The sequence below is a fragment of the Podarcis raffonei genome, chromosome 15, assembly GCF_027172205.1.
Source record: "Podarcis raffonei isolate rPodRaf1 chromosome 15, rPodRaf1.pri, whole genome shotgun sequence".
Taxonomy (NCBI): Eukaryota; Metazoa; Chordata; class Lepidosauria; order Squamata; family Lacertidae; genus Podarcis; species Podarcis raffonei.
The window spans coordinates 8,761,086-8,785,054 of NC_070616.1; the positions used below are offsets into that span (position 1 = coordinate 8,761,086).

The following is a 23,969-nucleotide window of genomic DNA, read 5'->3' on the forward strand; positions in this document are numbered from 1 at the left end:
CAATCTTGGTTTCTCTAGGGAGATTTGGTCCTAGATGCATCCTCTGGTGCAGGTTCACCAGATAAGGCAGTGTGGTTCTCAAACTATATTGGTGCCCCATTCCCTTGGTTCTATAAACACATCCCTATCCTATTAAAAACTAAGATCATGGCCACTGGTCCCATCACCTCCTGGCAAATAGAAGGCGAAGAAATGGAGACAGTGAGAGATTTTACTTTCTTGGGTTCCATGATCACTTCAGATGGTGACACAGTCAGGAAATTAAAAGACGCCTGCTTCTTGGGAGAAAAGCAATGACAAACCTAGACAGCATCTTAAAAAGCAGAGACATCACCTTGCCAACAAAGGTCCGTATAGTTAAAGCTGTGGTTTTCCCAGTAGTGATGTATGGAACTGAGAGCTGGACCATAAAGAAGGCTGATCGCCGAAGAATTGATGCTTTTGAATTATGGTGCTGGAGGAGACTCTTGAGAGTCCCATGGACTGCAAGAAGATCAAACCTCTCCATTCTGAAGGAAATCAGCCCTGAGTGCTCACTAGAAGGACAGATCCTGAAGCTGAGGCTCCAATACTTTGGCCCCTCATGAGAAGAGAAGACTCCCTGGAAAAGACCCTAATGCTGAGAAAAACTGAGGGGAGAAGGGGACGACAGAGGACGAGATGGTTGGACAGTGTTCTCGGAGCTACCAGCATGAGTTTGACCAAACTGTGGGAGGCAGCGGAAGATAGGAGTGCCTGGCGTGCTCTGGTCCATGGGGTCACAAAGAGTTGGACACGACTAAACGACTAAACAACAACAATCCTATTAAAAAGCATTATTCAGAATTCCATTCTGCACAACCCATTAAGGAAGATAATGACGCAATAAAATACAAAACGCTGACAATTGGCTGCACATTTATTCAAAATGCATTTGAAACCTGTTTAAATTAATTAATTCAACGAAATGGATGACCTTGATCCAGCAATAACAGCTTTTCAAAGTCTGAGAGTCATTTACACCCACTGCCCCCTTATCACTTAGGCAACCCCTTGGGTAATACCCCCCAAGGGACGGGAACCACTGAGATACAAAGGGGTTAGAATCATAGAGTTGGAAGGGACCCCAAGGGTCATCTAGCCCAACCCCAAAGGCTGTAGCCCTTCAGCCCCACCCTTCTTTCATTTTTTCATCCCCCAATCTTTCAGAGAAGCAGCACCAAACTTTGGAACTCCCTGCCTATTGACATCAGGCAGGCAACTTGGCTGTACGGTTTTTGGCAAGTCTCCTTCCTCCTAATTTGTCCTGTCCCTTCCTACCCTGGCAGATCACTTTGGCGCTAATGCTAGCCGGGTGTGGAGTTCATTGTGGCTTCTTGCTGGCTCAGTCTCTGAGCCCTGCACAGAGAACGCCCCAGGTTCAGATCACAGCACCTCTAATTTGGGCTGAGAAACCTTCTGCTTCTAGTCTGAAGGGTTACAGTCCAGGTACAAGACTGTACCCTGAAGAGACCAGGCCTAACAAAGCCGCCTCGTTGTGTATTAGGGTATGTCGTTTTAGGGAGCGAAACCTATAGGTAAAGGTAAAGGGACCCCTGACAATTAGGTCCAGTCATGACCGACTCTGGGGTTGCAGCACTCATCTCGCTTTATTGGCCGAGGGAGCCGGCGTACAGCTTCCGGGTCATGTGGCCAGCATGACTAAGCCGCTTCTGGCGAACCAGAGCAGCGCACGGAAACGCCGTTTACCTTCCCGCCGGAGTGGTACCTATTTATCTACTTGCACTTGAGGTGCTTTTGAACTGCTAGGTTGGCAGGAGCAGGGACTGAGCAACAGGAGCTCACCCCGTTGTGGGGATTTGAACCGCCAACCTTCTGATCAGCAAGTCCTAGGCTCTGGTTTAACCCACAGTGCCACCCGCTTCAGTGAGGAGTCTTAAAATTAGGTTTTTGGGTGTGGGGAATTCAAACCTCGCATTTTCGTAACATTTAGCTTGGTAAATCTATGTTTGATTAGAAAACCACATAAACAACAGGAGAATTGTGTTATTTTTTGGCATCAAAACCTTTACCCTCCCCGCTCACCCCGGAGGTAACGTAGAAATTGTTTTTCCTGAGGGTACACCAGACTACTAGGGTGGGTTTGGTGATGTCTTGCTGGTTACCTTCCCCTACAAGAGATAAGGTAGGGGATCTGGCTCTGAGCAGCACCCATGAAAACAGCAAAAAGTTTGGGTCACTGTGCAGCCCCAGCTTTTGCTTATATTTATCTCCAGGGTTGCGATTTAAAATAATGAATTGTTTAAAATATAAAAAGCACGTGAACCGCTCCTGAAAACCAAATAATTTTAATTGTACCTTCTGAAAATGTCAGGTAATGCTCACTACAACAACATATAAGTGAAAGTGCAATGTGTATGCAACCCTCCAGCATCTCCCTATGGCAAACCAAAATGTAATTATTCCCTAGGCGGGAGTGACAAATGATGGTTATAATCAACAATAGATGTGCAACAGGAAGAATCTACCCAGAGCTCACTGGCGGAGGTTAAGATGCTAATGACAAATGAATGATCATCTGCAGAGTCCTGAAGTTTCTCATTTCTGTCCCAGGAGAGAAATGGGAACAGCTGCAGGCTGCAAGGTCAGCGTGACCTTGGGGTTTTTGGCCAGAAACAAGTGTGCAGATAAAGTCTGGAGGAGGAGGACAATTTGCCTCTTTTTCCCAGCCTGCTAGCCCCCTCCTCTTTTTCTTGCAGCTAAGATAAGATTAGTGGCGAGTCAAAGAGCGACTCTTAAGGTTCTGAAAGCTTTCATTTGGCAATGTTGCCCAACCCTGGGCCCCCTTCTCTCCCACCAGAACCTCGGGTGCGCATGGACAAGACGAGTTTATAATTCAGGGGCATTTCGGGCTCAAAACTCCCATCAGCGTGGCCAATTGGTCCATGAGGCAGCAAAATCCTGTGGGTCGGCGCCTGACCTGCCACTGCCACCACAGAAGTGAGGAAAAGTGCCGGCAGTGGCGTTCAATGAGATTCTGCTGGAAGCTGCCACCGTGCGACTCAGGGCTGAGGTAGCAGGAGGCAGCATGTTCCTGTTTTGCCTCAGGCGGCAAAATGGGACGGGCCGCCCCGTTATAGCCACAGGCTTCCCATCCCTGACTTGGGAGAAAAGGCTAAGAATTGCTGTAGGAGATGCGTGCAAGACTCCCCCAGTCACTTTTGGGAGAGCTGAGGCCTCAGTGGTGATGGATTGCAGTGGAGCTGAGGAAACAGTGGATCCTGGACTAGAGTGAAGACTTCAGAAGATTTGAAAGGCACCTGAGGAGAAGTTAAGCCTTCATTTAAAGCCCTCTGAGAAAGCTTGCGAGTTAATTTCAATGGTGTTAACAAGGGTACTTGGCTTAAGGTTGTTGTCTAGGGCAGGAGTGGAGAACCTGTGGCTCTCCAGAGGTTGCTGGACTACAACTCCCATCATCCCTCAATACTGGCCAGGCAGGCTGGGACTGATGGGAGTTATAGTCCAGCATCGTCTGAAGAGCCTCAGCTTTCCCTGTTGTGAAAACCTTTCAGAAACCCCCCTTTTTTTGTAATGCACACAGTATATATTTTTTATTTGTTCTGTCTTGTTTTCTACGTGGATACTATTTCTTGTTTCCTTCTTTTTGTGTGTGTCTTATCTCACTCTATGCACTTGTAATTTTGTACTTTTGATTTTTTTTTAATAAAGAATATATATATTTAAATGAAAACCTGCAGAGGTTTCCCAAGGCCTTTCCAGAGATGACTTCCTGACAGCCTTTCCCCCCTTCCTTTCTGAAGGTTGACGAGGAAATTGCGCTCAGGTATCAGAAAGTGATGGCCGAGTGGAAAGCCTGCGAGGTGATTGTGAAGCTTCGAGAGAAGGAGTCTCAAACGGCCACCAAATTCTCCTCTGGCAGCAGCATAGACAGCCACGTCCAGCGGTTGATCCACAGGGACTCCACCATCAGCAACGATGTAAGGCAATGTGCCTTGTTCTACATACCTCTTTGCTGTGACATAATGCAGAGAGCCTTGCTGGGTCAGACCAAAGGTCCATAAATCTAGACCAGGGGTCAGCAACTAGAGGCCTGAGAGCCCCAGTTGGCCTGAGGCCTAATTTCATTTGGCCATTGCCCTAGTTTCATGCAGGTGCAAAAGAAGGGAATGAGAATGGGGAGAAAGAGGTGGCACAGAGAGGGAGAGGGAACAGGGTACCCTGCCCATCATTGGCTTTTGCTCTGGGCCCCCATCTAGGCCCATCCACAGCCTGCTTGCAGCCTCTCCCCCAGCAGATTGATTTGATTTATTATATTTCTGTGCCACTTTTCATCCAAGTTCTAGTCACCACACCATGGCAGTTTTAAGGTCCAAAATAGTTTACTGCTGCGGAAGATAAGGCTTCAGCAATACAGTTCTGGACGTTGATTTATACATAAAGCTTGTAGCCTTTGCAGATACAGATACAGATATATACAAGTAGAAAGCGTTTCTGTTGCTCCAGCAGTTCCAAAACGTAACACAGACTCTGACTCATGGGCGGGACTCATGGACTGACAAATGAGCTGACATGCCTTAATCACTTATATAGAGGGTACTGGGCCATTGCCATAGCGACTGGCTTGGCTGACCTTGGACCTCTTGCCTTATCTCATACATGGGGTGTTTTGTGCCCATGAAATAAATTCACCCCTTCCTCCATGTCCGGTTCTTCCAACTGTATCAGGTGGTGCATCAGACCTTCACCTTCCTGCTGTGTTCATTTAATCCTTCCTTCCTTTCATGATAAACATCTTGCCCTTCAGGTGTTTATATCCGTCGATGAAATGGACTCGGTAGAGCGAGATCTGAAGGTTCAGGAAGACCCATCTTTGACCGGGGGCTGCAGCGATGCGCCAACAGTCATTGTGGCCGTGGAGCAGCAGCAGTCGGTAGAATTTGACTCCCCCGACTCCGGGCTCCCGTCCTCCCGGAATTACTCCGTCACGTCGGGCATCCTGTCCAGCATTGATGACGGGCAGAGTGTCTGCTTTGAGGACGGGGCTGAGGAGGAAGCTGGCTCCGATCCACAGAGGCAAGATTCTGACCAGGATCCTCAAGCCAAGGGCTCAGAACCTCAGGACTTAGTAACTGAGGAACAGCTCTGTTCCCAGATGGACTGTAAGGAACCTGCAGAGGAGGCCATATCTGTGTGTTCTGCGTCTTATACGGTAGGTAAGAGGGACCCTGTAGAGATGGGCAACCGGTGGGCCTTCAAATGTTGCCGGACTACAACTCCCATCATCCCTGACCATTGGCCTTGCTGGCTCAGGCTGATGGGGTTTGGAGTCCCAACAGCATCTAGAGAGAGCCACAGCTTCACTCTTCCATCCTACTCTCTTGGACAGCCCTGAATACTGCATTTTGGTGATCCAAAAAGTCTGAACCCTTTAGGTCTGTTTCATTGGGCCCTGCCATCTCCTGCCCTCTCTTTCCCCCCCGAACTTAAAACAATGCCCTCTTTTTTGGCAGGGCATATTGCAAAGTTAAACAAAGCTGAACATATTTTAACAAAGTTAAAAATCAACAAAACTTTCGAAAAGAAATATAAACATCTCAATCTTGAGTCTGGATAGACAGGCCTCAACGGAAGAATTCTCAGCAGGCATCTAAAGCAATATAGTGTTGCTTAGAGGAATGACTCTGTAAGTTCTGCAGGTTGAGGAGTATGTGCCCATAACTGGGGTGCTGTTGCAGAGAAGGCCCTGCGCCCAGTGGCCTCAATAAGCGAGGGTGCCTGAAGCAGGGCCTCCACTGAAGAGCTCAGCAAATGGGTGTTTTTATGGGAGAAAAGGGTCCAGTTGATTTGCTGTCTCCTCACAAGGGTTGCTCTTGCACTTGAACACAGAATGAAATAAGCCGCGTTCCTGATGTAAATGAAGAACTGCGATGCATTAGATGAGGGGTAGTCAACCTTTTTGTACCTACCGCCCAGTAATGGATCGTTCTTGATGGTGAAATTTCCTTACCAACCACCAGTGCTCAATGGAAGGAAGATTCAGCTTGTGCCGTAGAACCCCCTGCCGCCCACCTAGAATCCTGAAATGCCCACTAGTGGGCGGTAGGGACCAGGTTGACAACCCCTGCATTAGCTCAAAGTTGGGGAACCTTAGACCTGGTCCAGGGGGGGACCTTCATATGCTATGTTTTGACAGATCTGCATCAATCACACTGAATTGCAGAACTGAGTAGGTCCCACACAGAATTCCCAAAGGAATTCTAAGATACTAGTCCTCATGTTGGCTGTAGAGAAAGAATGAAATGCAATGAAAAATGCATTTGATCCTCTTGGGGTTTTTTGGGTGGTGGTGGTTAAAAGCCTTTTTTTGCTCTCTTCCCCCCATCACAGAAGGCAATTAATAAATCAGTGATGATTATAATAAATAAAATTTAGTAGTGGTGTGTGTGTGTGTTTAAAACATACTCAAGTTTCCAAAATATCAGATTGCAACAGAGAAGTCGTGTTTTATTCAGCAACACCTCTGTGACGTGTACTTGTATCTTCTAGATAGAAATGTTGGACACTGTTGCCTTAAACTTGCACAGAATCGATAAAGACGTACAGAGGTGTGATCGGAATTATTGGTATTTCACTGCTGAGAACCTGGAGAAACTACGGAACATTATGTGCAGGTAAGTGGAACCGGGATGCTCCCAGGTGCGGAGTCTGGGATTCAACAGGGGTGGAGCCTGACAGTTTGAGGGCGGAGCCTGTTGGAGCAAGGGGCGGAGCTTGGGAGAGCTACAGAAGCGAATAACGATAATATAGTTCAAAAACCCGGTTAGGAGAATAAGAATTCCAATTTTCAGGAGGACGTTCCAAGTTCAGAGGAGCTTCTTGAGAACCTTCCTCCAGATCCTAGTTTGTTTTGGCTCGACCAAAGTTCCAAGCTGCATTTTGCAAATTTGCCCTTTAATCGGAAGCAGTTCATTTAAGAGACGTTTCAAGCGTATGACTCCATTTCTCTTCCCTCTGTTGCAGTTACGTTTGGGAACATTTAGACGTTGGCTACGTCCAAGGAATGTGTGACCTCCTGGCTCCACTCATGGTTATACTCGACAAAGGTTAGAAGTCTTCATGGTATCTGTGCAGCCCCATATAAAAATATATATTCATTTATACCACAGTTGCACGTTCATGCTAATCCATAGTTGACCTTAGCTTACAATGATGTAAGCTACCCCAAAGCCACCTTTTCTGATTATTCAATTTATCAGGAGTGGATGCAGAATCTTCCTGGATTTACTAGAAGTTACTAGAATATTCTCGTGCTTTCTGGACAAAGCACATCCACAGCTGTTGTTATTCTTAGAGTCCTGTACGAACTCAAGGTCAGTGCTTAGAGACAGAGATATAATCCTGCCACTGAGCGCTGCCTGAATTCTTCATTGTCTTCTTTTTCTCTCTCTATTTTGGTTTCTGAATATACCATGTGTTTTTGCTTCTGCAAAAGCAAGGTTTTTGCCTTGTTGGGGATTCCAGCAAGTTTCTGTATGCTTTTAAAAACCTCAGTAAACTTTTACTGAAGAACTCTGCCTGTGTGTTTTACCCCTTTGTACTCTACATGTACTTTGTACTAGGGACGCGGGTGGCGCTGTGGGTAAAAGCCTCAGCGCCTAGGGCTTGCCGATCGAAAGGTCAGCGGTTCGAATCCCATGCGGCGGGGTGCGCTCCCGTTGTACGGTCCCAGCGCCTGCCAACCTAGCAGTTCGAAAGCACTCCCGGGTGCAAGTAGATAAATAGGGACCACTTACTAGCGGGAAGGCAAACGGCGTTTCCGTGTGCGGCTCTGGCTCGCCAGAGCAGCGATGTCACGCTGGCCACGTGACCCGGAAGTGTCTCCGGACAGCGCTGGCCCCCGGCCTCTTGAGTGAGATGGGCGCACAACCCTAGAGTCTGTCAAGACTGGCCCGTACGGGCAGGGGTACCTTTACCTTTACCTTTTTACTCTACATGAAGATGAACTTCCATTACTCTGCTGGTTTTGGCCCATGCCCTGCAGTTGCCCAGTTATGGAGACACCAGTTGGCTGGACTTGGCCCCTGGCCCTGACACAATTTTATTCTAAATACAACTGATTGATGGACTTTTTTGCATGAGAGAGAAAATGAACTTGTAATATCTGGAATTGAAGTTTGAAAAAATATTGGTATACAGAAGGCAGAATGGTTGGGTGTTAATGAGTGAATACTATATTTAGCTGCAGGACAGAGAACTGAAAGTCTTTTATCTTTCTTTAGTCTTTTCTCTCTCCTTTCCCTTTTTTCTGTCTTCCTTTATTTCTTTTATTCTTCTTTCTGTCTCCATTCCTTTTTAGATCAAGCATTTCTTTTCTGTGTATTATATAATAGATACTTAGCATGGAGTATGAATTTTTGTATATCTATGGGCAAGTATCAATAAATACTTTTTTTAAAAAAATAAATACAACTGATGGATGTGCTGGTTCACAGTTCAAGCCTAAACATGTCTACTTGGAAGTAAGTCCTATTGAATTAAATGGGACTTACTTTTAGGCAAGTGGGGTTAGGATTGCAGCCTTAGATTGCAACCTTGAACGCTAGGGAGTGAGCCCCACTGAAGACAGTAGGGCTTACATCTGAGTAAACATGTATAATAGGATTGCACTGTTTCTTGATTAAAAAGCAGATTTACCCTTTAAAAAAGCATTGTTTCACTGTTCTTCTTTTAAATTAACATCTGTCTGTGTTTGATTTCAGACGAGTTGGCTTACAGTTGCTTCACCCATCTCATGAAGAGAATGAGTCAAAATTTCCCTAACGGAGGTGCCATGGACACACATTTTGCAAACATGAGGTCCCTGATCCAGGTGGGGCTTTGCATGCCTATGTTAAAAAAAAAATGTTTAACTGTCCTGTTCCGTCCATTTGAAGCTGAAGGCAAAGTTTAGCAAAATTAAAATAGGCACAAGACTAAAGACTGAAACCAAATTAAATACAATCCACGAAACAGCAGATTAAACTAATGATTTGCTGCCCACAATTAAAGCCCCCCCCAAGCTTTAGTGCAGCTGGTGCTCTCCAGATGTTTTTGACTACAGGGGCCATAGAGCATGTGCAGAAGGCCTCAGGAGTGATCCCCAGCATCTCCTGTAGAAATGGGAGACCCTTCTCTGAAATCTCGCTACCAGTCATTATAGACAATCCTGAGCTACATGGATCAATACCCAGTCACCAATATAAGACTGTTTTCTGTGTTCCCATCACCCCAGCAAGCTCTGGCTGATGGGAGCTGTAGTCTCAAACATTTGTTGGGCGCCAGGTTGGCAGACTTAGTCAGTGGCACAGAATTCGCCTGGCACCTAAAGGCCAAACGAGGCTTGATCCCTCCTTCAGTCTCCTGGAAGAATGCTGGGACAGACATCCCATTTGTCCAATGGCCCTGCTGTTGATCTTTTAGCGGCGCTGGGTGCAGATTTTGGGCCGTTGGGCAGGATGGCATCACTGCTGCCCATTTGCACTCCCTCTGGGCCCCATCAGCACATGGGTAAAAATACGAGGTGTGCAAGCTTCGCGTGGCCCTCATACTGTATCTGGTTCCCAGCTCACAAGCATGGCATCTCCCAATTCTTCCCATTATCCCTGCACAGAGGAGGGCATCGCTCAGAGGTTCAACCACAGAGTGTGGCAGCTAGAGTGGCCTAGAATCCTTTGGAAAGATGCTCTAGCTGGCACACTCTGTGGTCAGGCGTCTGTGCAGATGGGCATCCTCTGCTCAGTTTCCTCTCTGGACACCTGGCAGCCCAGAGCTGAGGACGGTGGGGAGGGAGGAGCTGAAGCAGCTCCCCACCTCTGCTGTCTCTGGGCAGGGGGCCAGTTCCTATGGCAACCGTGCAATTCTTCTGACTTCTCAGTGCATCTCCCTAAAAGGGGGAAAGCTCTGCAGCAGGGTTGTGAAGGCAGCTCAAATGCCTCCCTGGGACGTTACTTCTGAGTAGACACATGCATGAGATCAGGCCGGCAGGTCTGGAAGAAGGGAACGTTAGGGCAGGGAGGTGTCTGCAAACTTAAATCTGGAAGAGATAATGCGCTTGGCTGGAAGAGATAATGAACATTGGTTGACTGGGGTTCGTGTGAGGGGAAGAAGGGATGCCAAAGGGTGGAAAGAGAGGAGATTGTAAAGGAGAGTGGCACAGAGAGAGAGAGAGAGGGAGAGAGAGAAGGAGAGAGAGAGAGAAGAACGTGTGAAGAAGGGCATTGTGGGAAATTAAGATGGTCCCCAGTGCCAGTCAGAGCACCTGGCTGGGATTCTGTTTCAATGTGGTGGCCACCTGGGAGCCCATCATCTGCCAAAGGTTGCCAGGTTCTGATGCAGACCCTGAGCTGCAGCCCCTTCACCGAAAAAAGCCTTGTGGCACCTTAGGAATCAAGTGTCCTACCTCTTCCTGCCTTGAGCTCCCCCCCTCCTCCCCCCCTCTGGGTTAAGGTAAAGGTAAAGGTACCCCTGCCCGTACGGGCCAGTCTTGACAGACTCTGGGGTTGTGCGCCCATCTCACTTAAGAGGCCGGGGGCCAGCGCTGTCCGGAGACACTTCCGGGTCACGTGGCCAGCGTGACAAAGCTGCATCTGGCGAGCCAGCGCAGCACACGGAAACGCCGTTTACCTTCCCGCTGGTAAGCGGTCCCTATTTATCTACTTGCACCTGGGGGTGCTTTCGAACTGCTAGGTTGGCAGGCGCTGGGACCGAGCAACGGGAGCGCACCCCGCCGCGGGGATTCGAACCGCCGACCTTTCAATCGGCAAGCCCTAGGCGCTGAGGCTTTTACCCACAGCGCCACCCGCGTCCCAATCCCCTCTGGGTTAGAGGCCCAATAATCTCACCTGACGGTCAGGCCATGGGAGGTGTGGCCTGCTCCCAAATCCCAAATCTTGAGACGTTGCAAGCCCCTGATTGCACAGCTGTATTGTCTCTTGGATATCTGTGTTGTCAAATATTAAAACTGGAACTCATTTTGTCTCTGTGTTGTTGTTGTTGTTCTTTTCACATTTCCCCCCAAAGATTCTGGATTCTGAACTCTTTGAACTGATGCACCAGAATGGGGATTACACTCACTTCTACTTTTGCTACCGCTGGTTCCTGCTGGATTTTAAGAGAGGTAAGATGCTTGAGCCACATATTGATCATGGAACCAAAAGGGTTGGGTGGCATCTTGGGGGTCATCTAGTCTGACCCTGTGATGGGATGATGAGCTGCTTGTGCGTAAAATCCTAATCCCTCAGAGTTTGGCTAAGTCCCCAAACCTCTGTCTGTGATGGAGCTCCTTAAACATGACTCCATCAATCGCTCGTTGAATCGGACAGTGGGCGTTTACGGAACTTCTTCCAGCATAAAAGCTCCTTAACGGAAACGCGTCTTCTGGACTCTCGGCGTGACAGTTTCCGCCGAGGAGTGGGTGTCCCTACAGGAGGTCCTGAAATCTCCCCGCTGCTCCCGCTTGAAGTGTCTCTGAGCCCTCCCTCCGACTCACTTTCCCTTGGAACTCCACTTCTCCCCCTGCTGGTCCCCTCCTCCGCTGAATGGTCTCTCTCACCCTCCATGAGCCCTTTCACCTCCTTAGTCTCAGATGGCAGTTCCCTGACATCCACCTCCCCTCCAGGGCCCCCTTCACCCCCTTCCCTCCCCTCCTCTGCGGGAGGCGAGGGAGCAAAACCCCTGAAGGAACCTCCCTCATCTTCCGAAGTTTCGAACACTTCCCTCCACCTTTTGCTGTCTCCGGTTTCCAAGTACTCCTCCTCATCGGAGTCTGTTCCTCCTTCCAACTCCGATTCCCTGAATCCCTCCAGTTCCTCCTCATCGTCGGTGGTGCCAAAGTACTCCCTCCGAAACCTCGCTACTGGCTGAGGTTTCCTGGGGAACCTTTGGTGAAACGTTTCGATCAAGATCTCGTCACGGACCTCCTCTGCCTTCACCCAGGTGTTTTCCGACTCCGGTTCCCCTTCCCACGCGACCAAATACTCCACCTGATTACCCTTCCACCTGGAGTCGATGATTTCCGCCACATGGTTGCGGCTTTCCCTTTCTTCTATGGCTGGCCCCCGTGTGGATACCCCTTCACCTTCCCCCCTGTATGGTGACAGTAATGACCTGTGGAATACTGGGTGCAGTTTCATGTGGTTCGGTAACCGGAGTCTGAACGCCACTGGGTTGACCTGTTGGATGACCTCAAATGGTCCCAATCTTTTGGGTCTCAATTTCTTGCAACCCCCCTTGAACGGCAACCCTTGGGTTGATAGCCAGACCCGACTCCCCACCCTAATTGTTTCACCTTCCCTTCTGCTCTTGTCTGCCTGCCTCTTATATTCTTCCTTGGCCCTTTCTAAGTTGAGTTGGAGTTGACGATGGATCGCTTCCATTTCTTCTACAAAAAGTTCCGCGGCCGGAACACTCCATCTTTCCCCTCCTTCCCCTGGAAACGCCCTGGGGTGGCACCCATAATTAGCCAAAAAGGGGCTCATCCCGGTGGACACATTCTCAGCATTATTGTAAGCAAATTCCGCTAGTGCCAACTTTTCGACCCAATCGTTCTCTCTGTCATTGACATAACACCTCAGGTATTGTTGGAGAATACCGTTTGCTCTCTCCGCCTGCCCATTGGTCTCAGGGTGCCTGGCAGTCGAAAAGTTGACCTCTACGTGCAATAAGCTCATAAGTTTCCTCCAGAATCTGGACGTGAACTGTTTCCCTCTGTCGGAAACCACCCTCAAGGGGGCGCCATGCAGTCTGAAAATATGTTCTACAAACAATTTCGCTGTTTCTTCCGCCGTGACTGCATGTGAGCAAGCTACAAAGTGACCCGTCTTAGTTAACAGGTCTACTACGACTAGTATGGCGGTTTTCCCCTGGGATTTGGGCAGATCAGTCATAAAATCTATCGACACCGCCTCCCACGGTCGTTCTGGTGTGGGTAACGGTTCTAATAACCCCGCTGGTGCCCGCCTTTCTCCTTTGGCTCTCTGGCATTGGTCACACCTTCTCACATACTCCCGTACATCCTCCCTCACCTTGGGCCACCAAAACTCCCTGGTCACCAACCACATGGTCTTGTGTTGCCCAAAATGCCCCGCTGTGGGATTGTCGTGCAGCTGTTTGAGTACTCTCCCCCTCAATTCCCCTTCGGGTATATATAGCGCCCCTCTGTAATACAATGCCCCGTTTCTTTCTTCAAAACCCCCGGGGTCTTCTCCCTCTCTCCTTAGACCTCTGAGCTTGTCCTGGGCGTACTCATCATTTACCGTTCCCTCTACCAGTTCTCTTTGCCCCACCCAGGCCGCACCACACACCCAGTGGTCCTCTGGGATAATATGTCTCTCTTCCGGCGCTCCCTCCCCCTCCAAATATTCAGGTTTGCGAGAGAGAGCGTCCGCTGTGATGTTTTCTGGACCTGGCACATAGCAAATTTCAAAATGGAATCTGGAGAACTCCTGGGCCCATCTCACTTGTCGTTGGTTGAGCACCCGTGCCGTTCTCCAATACTCCAAATTCTTGTGGTCCGTACACACTTGCACCTTATGTTGTGCGCCAATTAGTAAGTGTCTCCATCTCCGGAACGCTTCGTGAATGGCGAGTAGTTCTCGGTCATATACCGTGTAGTTCCTCTCGGATTTGTTCAGCTTACGCGAAAAGAAGGCACACGGTCTCCATTCCGACTTATTGCTCCCTGGCTGAAGCAGCACCGCCCCCACCGCCCGGTCTGAGGCATCAGTTTCCACTCTCATGGGTTTTTGTAAATCCACATGCAGGAGCTGTTCTTCCGAAGCGAATGCCCTTTTCAATTCCTCAAAAGCATGCTCCGCCTCCGCCGTCCAAACGAATTTCTTCTTGCTGCTTAGACTGTCCGATTGCTGTGATGGGATGATGAGCTGCTTGTGCGTAAAATCCTAATCCCTCAGAGTTTGGCTAAGTCCCCAAACCTCTGTCTGTGATGGAGCTCCTTAAACATGACTCCATCAATCGCTCGTTGAATCGGACAGTGGGCGTTTACGGAACTTCTTCCAGCATAAAAGCTCCTTAACGGAAACGCGTCTTCTGGACTCTCGGCGTGACAGTTTCCGCCGAGGAGTGGGTGTCCCTACAGGAGGTCCTGAAATCTCCCCGCTGCTCCCGCTTGAAGTGTCTCTGAGCCCTCCCTCCGACTCACTTTCCCTTGGAACTCCACTTCTCCCCCTGCTGGTCCCCTCCTCCGCTGAATGGTCTCTCTCACCCTCCATGAGCCCTTTCACCTCCTTAGTCTCAGATGGCAGTTCCCTGACAGACCCCAACGTGCGCTTAGTGCAGATTCTGCCATTTCAGAATGCAGCAACAGCATCCCCGGCAGGTGACCCCTCCAAGTCTAAAGATGCCATTAGAGATTAATTTTATTATAGTGGTACCTCGGGTTAAAAACTTAATTCGTTCTGGAGGTCCGTTCTTAACCTGAAACTGTTCTTAACCTGAAGCACCACTTTAGCTAATGGGGCCTCCCACTGCTGCCGCGCCCCCCGGAGCATGATTTCTGTTCTCATCCTGAAGCAAAGTTCTTAACCCGAGGTAATATTTCTGGGTTAGAGGAGTCTGTAACCTGAAGCGTATGTAACCCGAGGTACCACTGTAGTCTTAATTTTCCCCCCAGAGGAGGGTAGTGGGGGGGGGATTAATGTCGTCAAGAAAACTGTTGTGACCATGATGCGCTTGAGTAACAGGATGCTCTCTGCAATGTTTGTTCCTTCCCTTCAGAATTGTTGTACGAGGATGTTTTTACAGTGTGGGAAGTTATTTGGGCAGCAAAGCACATCTCTTCAGAACATTTTGTCCTTTTCATTGCCTTAGCACTGGTAGAGGCCTACCGAGAGATTATCCGCGATAACAACATGGACTTTACTGATATCATCAAGTTTTTTAATGGTAAGGTTGCCGAGCTCAATGCAATTTCACTCTCTTTTTCTATTCTTTTTTCAAGGACTTCGATGTTGTTCAGTTTAAGGTTGCGGGCGTTTAGGGAAAGCTTTTCATTTGTTTGTTTAGGAAGCAAGGGATTTGGGCAGAGGGAGGACAGGAGCAGATCAGAATTCAGTCCCGATCATCTGTATTTTGGAAAGCTGCCTATTTTTCCACCTGTTCTCTGTGGTTGGGCATGATATATATATATATTTTTATAAGATATTTATTGAGATTTTTTAGAATATTACAAAAAAATAGAAAAGAAGAAAAAACAGATAAATAACAAAAATACGAAATAAAAATAATTAAAAACACATAAATTTTCAATTGCTTATTTTCCTTTAACTTGTTTCCCGGACCTCCTCGTACCTCCCTTTTTTGTATTCCACCACAAATTGTTGGTTCAGCAAATCCTTACCATTATATTATTACCTATTTATAATCCTTTTTTTCATATTCTCTTAAGGCATTACAGCTGGAAACCACTTAATTTCAATCCAACATCATTCTAACATTCATTAATTTTACAATATTTCTGTAGATAGTCTTTAAACTTCTTCCAATCTTCTTCCACCGACTCTTCTCCCTGGTCTCGGATTCTGCCAGTCATTTCTGCCAATCCCATATAGTCCATCACCTTCACCTGCCATTCTTCCAAAGTGGGTAGATCTTGTGTCTTCCAATACTTTGCAATAAGTATTCTTGCTGCTGTTGTGGTGTACATAAAAAAAGTTCTGTCCTTCTTTGGCACCAATTGGCCGACAATGCCCAGAAGAAAGGCCTCTGGTTTCTTCAAGAAGGTATATTTAAATACCTTTTTCATTTCATTATAGATCATCTCCCAGAAAGCCTTAATTCTTGGGCACGTCCACCAAAGGTGAACGAATGTACCTTCAGTTTCTTTGCATTTCCAACATTTATTATCGGGCAAATGATATATTTTTGCAAGCTTGACTGGGGTCATGTACCACCTGTATATCATTTTCATAATATTCTCTCTTAAGGCATTGCATGTCGTAAATTTCATACCTGTGGTCCACAACTGTTCCCAGTCAGCAAACATAATGTTATGTCCAACATCTTGTGCCCATTTAATCATAGCAGATTTCACCGTTTCATCCTGAGTATTCCATTTCAACAGCAAGTTATACATCCTTGACAAAATCTTAGTTTTGGGTTCTAACAGTTCTGTTTCTAATTTTGATTTTTCCACCTGGAAGTCAATTTTCTTGTCCAAATTATATGCCTCCATTATCTGATAATAATGAAGCCAATCTCACACTTTGTTTTTTAGTTTCTCAACGCTCTGCAGTTTTAGTCTATCTCCCTCTTGTTCCAAAATTTCCCAATATTTCGGCCATTTGGCCTCCATATTGAGCTTTTTCTGGGCTTTTGCTTCCATTGGTGACAGCCACCTTGGGGTTGTGGTTGGGCATGATAGTTCCTGAGACAGAGGAGCAGGTTTTTGTCTGTGTTCAGATACCACCACACACCATTTTGAATCAAGGCGGCAGACCAAACCTTTCAGAACAACTCGAGATTGTCACCAAATTTGGTGTGATGGTTCCTGAGATCCAGGAGCAAACATTTGTCTATTTTGGGATACAACCTGTTGCCACCTTGAATCAAGAGAGCAGGCTGCAACTTTCAAAACTGCACTTCTTCTAATAATTTTTTGGTTGTTTGTTTTGTTTCTTAAAACGCCTGAGCAACGGCAGGTACGAGGCTTCCACTTGGAAATAAAGTGATGCTTTCCTTTCTGATTATTCTCATCTCAAGCTGAAAGCTGTGAACTTGTTTCTGGGATGAACTGCAACAGAGTACAGAAGGGGCTCCTGTGCTGGGAGTGTTGCTGTGCAACAAGAAAAAGGCACACTCTGCATCTCAGCAGGGTCAGCGTCCTAGTCTAGCATTTTCCTTGACATGGAACTTTTCTGAAAATGGGGCTGTTGGGTTTTTCCTTTGTAGTTTCCAGGTGAAGATAGCTCAGCGGTTAATGTGAATCGGTACATGCAGGCAAGGAGCGTATCTGTTTTATCTGTTTTCTGCGTGGGCTTAACAGCCATATCTTTAATTGGGGAACAGGAGCTGGAAGAGCAGCTGTTTTGGCTCAGCGTTTTTAACTGATAAGAAACACTTAGAAGGCCATCTCGACCCAAGGGTGCTCTGCAGCTTTAACATGGCCATTACATGAGCACGTAGTGCTTCAGTTAAAGCATCCAGAATTCCATTGCCAAATTTAGTCCAGAAAACTATGCTATGGACTATTGTGACTCGGCAAGGTGGGCTGGGTAACTGCAACTTGACTGCGGCAAGAAGAAATTAATCTATCTTACATGGACAGCTCTGGTTCTCTTAAGTTGCAAGTGTGCAAGTAATGGGGCTGGAATAGCCTTATCCCAAACAAGGTTTTGCTGCATATTCCTCTAGCAAAAGCTTAGCTAACTGGTCAGTTGAACTTGTTAGGAGCTGATATACAAATTGAGGGCACAAGGAGAAGGGGATGACAGAGGATGAGATGGTTGGACAGTGTTCTCGAAGCTACCAGCATGAGTTTGACCAAACTGCGGGAAGCAGTGGAAGACAGGAGTGCCTGGCGTGCTCTGGTCCATGGGGTCACAAAGAGTCGGACACGACTAAATGACTAAAGAACAACAACAACAAGGAGCTGATATATACATTAGTGGCTAAAATTGTGGAAACCTTTTGGAAAAAGTGTATTTCTGAGGTTTGAAAAAGGAAGCACAAGTGCATATCAACTAAAAAAAAGCTGCATATCAAACACTTAGTTGTGCTTCCTTTTTCGGGTTATATGGCTATAACTTTTGATAGAATACAGATAAGTGAACAAACTTTGTTGCATTACATTCTTCATTAAATTATCTTTCCATTGATATATAATTTTATGGTATTACTAATAATAATAATAATAATAATAATAATAATAATAATAATGGTGCTGAGCCAACAAACCTCAGAAATGCACTTTTTCCAAATGGTTTCCACATTTTTTGCCACTAGTGTATGGTCCCAGGCAATCTCAGCTTCCTCCACTCACTTTTGCCTCTGGCTCCTTGCACTACTGGTCGTCCCCTTCCTCTTACTTCTGTTGTTGTGTGTTTCGTGCAGAAATGGCAGAGCACCACAATGCGCAGGAGATCCTGAAGATTGCGAGAGATCTGGTCTGCAAAGTGCAAACGCTGATCGAGAACAAGTGAGCGAGGAGGAACTAGAGGGTTTGCCTGAGGCGACGGCAGCAGCAACAACTGCAACCTGGCCTGCACCCTTTTAGGGGGAGGAAGGGGGAACGAGAATTTGCCTGCACTTGTCACTTCAATTAATGGTTTTCTGGCATCTTCTTCCATGTAATAATGTTTGTAAATACCTGAGAGAGTTCTTTTCAGGAGAAGAAAAAGCACACAGGAAAAACAAGGTGGCTTCCCACCAGGAGTTGAGGTTGTGTGTTGGTGTGTGTGTGCGCGCACACACACCCGAGAGTCTTTGCTGCAGACTCTGTATTTCAGGGCCAAAAAATATTTGTGTGTCTTTCGTTTCTCCAGTTTGTTGCGTTAATTGAGTTTCCCAGCACAGGGATCGTCAAACGGTGGCCAGCATGGGCAGAAGGGAGACTTGATGTGTGTGCCCCCCACTGTAATTTGTGCAAGGCCTTGTCCGTCTCCGAACCCACCTACCCACTTTCAGGAGATCCTTCCCGACGCCCCACCTTCTCGCCAGTATTTCAAGAGCACCTCCCTGTTCTAAGCGAGCAGCATCTATGACAAGCTGCACCGAATTCTGTGACGAGATTGGGCATAGATCGAGGTGGGGCATCCTTCTGAGGTTGCGCATGGACCAAGGATTTTATGCCAGAAAATGAGCCTGTATATCTCTGAAGCTCGTCTGCAAACCGGAAGGCCCCATCTCCTCCCAGCGTTTGCGGCATGGCGGAAGCTCTGTGGAAGTTAAGCACCAAAAAACAGGCTTCCCTCTACTTATGTCGCCCCTATGAAGGGTTTTATCCTGAAGTGTTTGGCCCTGAATGGGGAAACCATGATAACCAGCCACGGACAGAGAAAGCTCACCGAAAAATAGTGGGAAAGGGAAGGCAGCAGGCAGGTAGTCCCGGTTTTTTTCTGCACAACAATGAGGGCTAAGAACCTTGATTTTCCTTTTCCTTTTAAAAAAGAGAACAACCAGCCAAACTGTGGAGCCCAAAGAGGTGCTGAATTCTGCAAATGCATGAAATAATTATGTATACTTGCCCTGGTTTCCTTCTCCGTTGCCAGTTTGAGGGTCTTTCAGTTTTTATGCTGCCTCGTTGTTCTTCAGCTTTTTCTGTTATATAGACAGTTGCGGGATTTAACCCAGTACTCTTAACTGCTGGAGAAACAGACATGCGAGGTGGGGCAGCTAGCCCCCAAAGCATTGCTGACTTCCAGCTAGTTGGGTTTGTTTTGTTCCTTTTCCCTTGGAATGCAATAGAGGGGAAAGTCTTAAATCAGGAAACGGACTCTTTCTCTTTTTTTGGCTAATGCTGGCATGCTCAGACGGTTTGTCCCTTAGTCCTGTCGTTTTTTCTCTTTCTTCCTTGTGCCAAGTTAAGTGTTCGAAACATGCATGGTTCTGCCAGACAGTGTCGCAGGCGAGGAAACCGCTTTTCCGATTTTGTGTGCATTTTCATTCAGTTGAAAGGTGAAGAAGTCCTTAAAATCCCCAAAATGCCCTGGGGTCTCCCTTTAAAACCCTGATGGGTTCATACATGTTTTAAAAATGAAAACACAGTGCACTACATTTTTGGAGAATGTATTATATACGACACTTTACTATGTAAAAAAACCACACACACACAGAAAAAGGAAACACAACCAAAAAAAAATATTTAACGAATTTAACTGTGCAAACTTTGTTGTACCTGTTTATTATAATGTTTCTGCATAATAGTATTTTATGAATATTGTGTACTGCCTTATTTTTGTCAGGAGCAGAATATTTTCTTTATTGCTCAAGAGTTTATTTATCTTTTAAGTGCAACCAATGGATTAAAAGAAAATACATATTGTCAAAGCTTTTTCTAATGAGTAAAAAGTTTTCTTTGTCACTCATAAAACAACAATAACGACCCTGTAAAAATGGAAGTGTGACTTTGCCACCTCAGACCAAAAGTTACATCTAGGCCAGACATACAGTGGACAAGCAACTGCCTCCTTTGGTAACAACGGTCATAACCTGTGACAATGGAGACTCCGTTCAAATTATTGTGGTTTCTTATTCTTCTTGTTTGTTGCTTGTTACCAAAAGTCTCCAGCGAGACTCCCAACACATTTAAATATATTAATATAAATGGGTCGTACTATAAAAATGTAACAAAACAAACCCCATAATAAGCAGCCACAGGAAGGTTTGGCCCCCACACTAGTAGCCACAAACAACATCTCGCTGAGGCGAGCATTCCAGAGACAGGGAGCCACCACTGAAAAGCCCCTTTTCCTCTGTCACCACCCTCCATGCCTCCCTCAGAGGGAGACCTAGAAAAGTGCCTCATAAGGAGGTCTAAACAGCTGGGCAGGTTCATATCTTGAGGCGCGTTCCAGAAGATATCATGGTCCTGAGCTGCAATGAGCTTTATTGCTCAAAAGCAGCATTCTGAATTGTCAATCGGTTTCGACAGCACTGGTGGTTCTGTAATCTGCTTGACTCGAATTGTCAGCCGCCAGGACGGCCGTGTTCTGCGCTCCTCGAAGGCAGCTTTCAAAGGCAGCCCCATGCAGAGCACAGTGGAGTAGTTCAACCCTGAGGTCATCATACCTGAGTCCTGCTTGAGCCAACCAAAGCAAACTGGCTTATCTAGGCCAGCATATTGTTCTTGGCAGTGACAGAACAGCCCCCGTACCACTTCACTGAAAACCTTGAGCTGGATATACAGGAGGAGGAAAAAGAGCTTTGCCAGGTGACTTCAACTGATGCAGCTTGCTGTTCAAAATAGACCTCACACATCCCTAAAGCAGAGCCACAAGCAGGAGAGGCCAGCATGTTCAAGGGAATACTGAAATGCACCCAAGTAGCAACAAAAAAAGTCTCTCCAATTTTCTGAACAGCTTAACGAGGACTAAACACGCACAGCAGCCATCTGGAAAAGGAAAATAAGGAGAGGGGTGGAATAGACTGTCAGGAGGCAAGTATGGCTGGCAGCCTAGCCAGAAGCGCTCCTCATAGATTGCAACATTTCATTGCAGCACAGGCTCGGAGCGTGTTACTATTTCTGTGCAGCCTTAATGCAGTCATGCAATCACAGACGCTGGCACTAGGTGGCAGACTATCCCCGTTGTAATAGATGCTTAGGAAAGGCCAGGTGTCTCTGCAACAAAATGTTACGGTTTGCACAGGGCTGTGCTTCAGGCTCCTGGCCAGACATGCACTCTCTGCCAGGATACACCCGCCTCTTCTCTGTCCCGGTCCCCCCCCCACAACAAACATGGTGCATTCACATACTAGCATCCTGCAAAATGTTAGAAGGATCTCCATTTGGTGCGCCATTGTTCATGCACCTCAAACTAGCAGTGAAGCAGATGTTTATTCCCAGGTAAAAGGGGACAACAACCGTGCAGCCTGTATCTCATCCTTGCCTCCTTCGATGTGGCTCTGCTCTAACTAAGCAAGAAAGCAACATCTGACCATGGAGGCTGGTCTATTTGGCCAAATGTACCAATTGGAGGGACGTGGGTGGTGCTGTGGGCTAAACCAGAGCCTAGGACTTGCCGATCAGAAGGGCAGCAGTTCAAATCCCCGCGACAGGGTGAGCTCCCGTTGCTCAGACCCAGCTCCTGCCAACCTAGCAGTTCAAAAGCACGTCAAAGTGCAAGTAGATAAATAGGTACCACTCCGGCGGGAAGGTAAACAGCGTTTCCGTGCGCTGCTCTGGTTCGCCAGAAGCGGCTTAGTCATGCTGGCCACATGACCCGGAAGCCGTACGCCGGCTCCCTCGGCCAATAAAGCGAGATGAGCGCCGCAACCCCAGAGTCGCCCGCGTCTGGGTCTAATGGTCAGGGGTCCCTTTACCTTTACCAATTGGTTTGTCCTCACCTGACTGCCTTACTTACAACCTGTCCAGGGGTTGGCATTGCCTGTCAGTTTCCCTTAAGTCTCTGGGTCGCCCTTGGAGAACTCAGCAGAGGGGAGGATGGGGGCAGAAGTAGAATTGGTTGGCTCTGGCGCCACCTACTGTCTGTCACCTTGCCTTCGGCCCGACCAGCTGCCAGTGACATATGACCTGTAGCTACCCCATGAGTGTCACATGCCTGAATGCATCTCCCCAAAATAGGTAGAACAGAACTTTGGACTTACCGTATTCAGGTCCTTTTCTATAGTGGACTGTATCTTTGAATGGGTGGTAATCAGTGGCACTGAGAAGGGGCACATAGAATTGCAAGAGTTCGAAGGGACCCCGAGGGTCATCTAGTCCAACCCTCTGCAATGCAGGAATCTTTTGCCCAGTGTGGGCCTCCAACCCACGACCCTGAGATTCAAGAGTCTCCAGCTCTCGCGACTGAGCCACTCTGAACACATTATGACAGATCCTCTGCAACAGAACAGGTAACCACAGAGGGGACTATAAGGGGCTCTTGTTGCCTGTCCCCCCTCAGCAACTGGTATTCAAACTTTCTGTCCTGAATCAGAATCACACCCCCCCACTCCGCTTTCATGGCTTTCGGCCACTAGATCTAACCGCCACAAATTAATCTTGTCTCATTTTAAACCCAGCACTCATGGTATTCCGGAGCCCCAAGTGATTTCTAGGGACGCAGGTGGCGCTGTGGGTTAAACCAGAGCCTAGAACTTGCTGATCAGAAGAAGAAGAAGGAGTTTGGATTTGATATCCCGCCTTTCACTCCCCTTCAGGAGTCTCAAAGCGGCTAACATTCTCCTTTCCCTTCCTCCCCCACAACAAACACTCTGTGAGGTGAGTGGGGCTGAGAGAATTCAAAGAAGTGTGACTGGCCCAAGGTCACCCAGCAGCTGCATGTGGAGGAGTGGAGACACGAACCCGGTTCCCCAGGTTACGAGACTACCACTCTTAACCACTACACCACACTGGCTCTCAGAAGGTCGGTGGTTTGAATCCCCGCGCCCGGTGAGCTCCCATTGCTCGGTCCCTGCTCCTGCCCACCTAGCAGTTCAAAAGCACGTCAAAGTGCAAGTAGATAAATAGGTAACCTGGCAGGAAGGTAAACGGCGTTTCCGTGCGCTGCTCTGGTTCGCCAGAAGCGGCTTAGTCATGCTGGCCACATGACCCGGAAGCTGTATGCCGGCTCCCTCGGCCAATAAAGCGAGATGAGTGCTGCAACCCCAGAGTCGGCCACGACGACCTAATGGTCAGGGGTCCCTTTAAGTGATTTCTGCATTGAGTGTGGCTTTCTGAATCTACTGCCAATTTCACTGCGTGACTCCCAGGCTCTAGTCTCATTGGAGGGGGGGGGGAAGGAAGCATCTCTTACTTTGTAAGAAACCAGGAGACCGGTTGGATCAGGCCAGTGGCCTATCTAGCTCAGCCTCCTGTCCTCAGTGGCAAACCAGGAAGCACAAACCCTGAGTACAACAGAGATCTCTCTCCTCCTGTGCTTTCCACAAACAGGTATTCGCAAGCATACTGAAGCAGCCATCGCAGCTAGTAGTCACTGACAGCGTTATCCTCCACGAATCCTTTTTTTGGTAGCCATCACTGCCTTTTGTGGGAACCAAACCCCTAGTTCAACTACACACTGTGCGTAGTCCTTTTGGCCCATCCCAAATCTGTCAGCACTGAGTTTCATGAATGTCCACGAATTCCGGCACTATGAGAATTGGAGAAAAACATTTCCCGATCCATTTTCTACATGCTGCACATTAACTTCATACAGTTCTATCATGTTCCCCTCCCCACCAGCTCCAAAATCTGGAACAACAATGTTACAGCCCCCTCAAAAGAAAAAGGAAGAAGTAATTTGAAGGAAAGAAGA

At 47.5% G+C, this 23,969-nt stretch overlaps 1 protein-coding gene across 11 annotated transcripts in view; it reads left to right on the forward strand.

Annotated features, from left to right (window-relative positions):
• SGSM2 (small G protein signaling modulator 2) overlaps nucleotides 1-19,149 on the forward strand; it is an 89,578-nt gene extending 70,429 nt beyond the window's left edge. For 10 of the 11 annotated variants that reach the window (XM_053367180.1, XM_053367183.1, XM_053367188.1 and 7 more), the window contains 8 exons: nucleotides 3,801-3,977; nucleotides 4,805-5,209; nucleotides 6,547-6,671; nucleotides 7,021-7,103; nucleotides 8,760-8,869; nucleotides 11,059-11,155; nucleotides 14,773-14,940; nucleotides 18,106-19,149. In XM_053367180.1, coding sequence (XP_053223155.1) covers nucleotides 3,801-3,977; nucleotides 4,805-5,209; nucleotides 6,547-6,671; nucleotides 7,021-7,103; nucleotides 8,760-8,869; nucleotides 11,059-11,155; nucleotides 14,773-14,940; nucleotides 18,106-18,194 — 1,254 coding nt within the window. In that variant the 3' untranslated portion in view covers nucleotides 18,195-19,149. The remainder of the gene's footprint in view (nucleotides 1-3,800; nucleotides 3,978-4,804; nucleotides 5,210-6,546; nucleotides 6,672-7,020; nucleotides 7,104-8,759; nucleotides 8,870-11,058; nucleotides 11,156-14,772; nucleotides 14,941-18,105) is intronic. The other variant, XM_053367187.1, reaches the window with a different exon arrangement.
• Nucleotides 19,150-23,969: the final 4,820 nt, after the last annotated feature.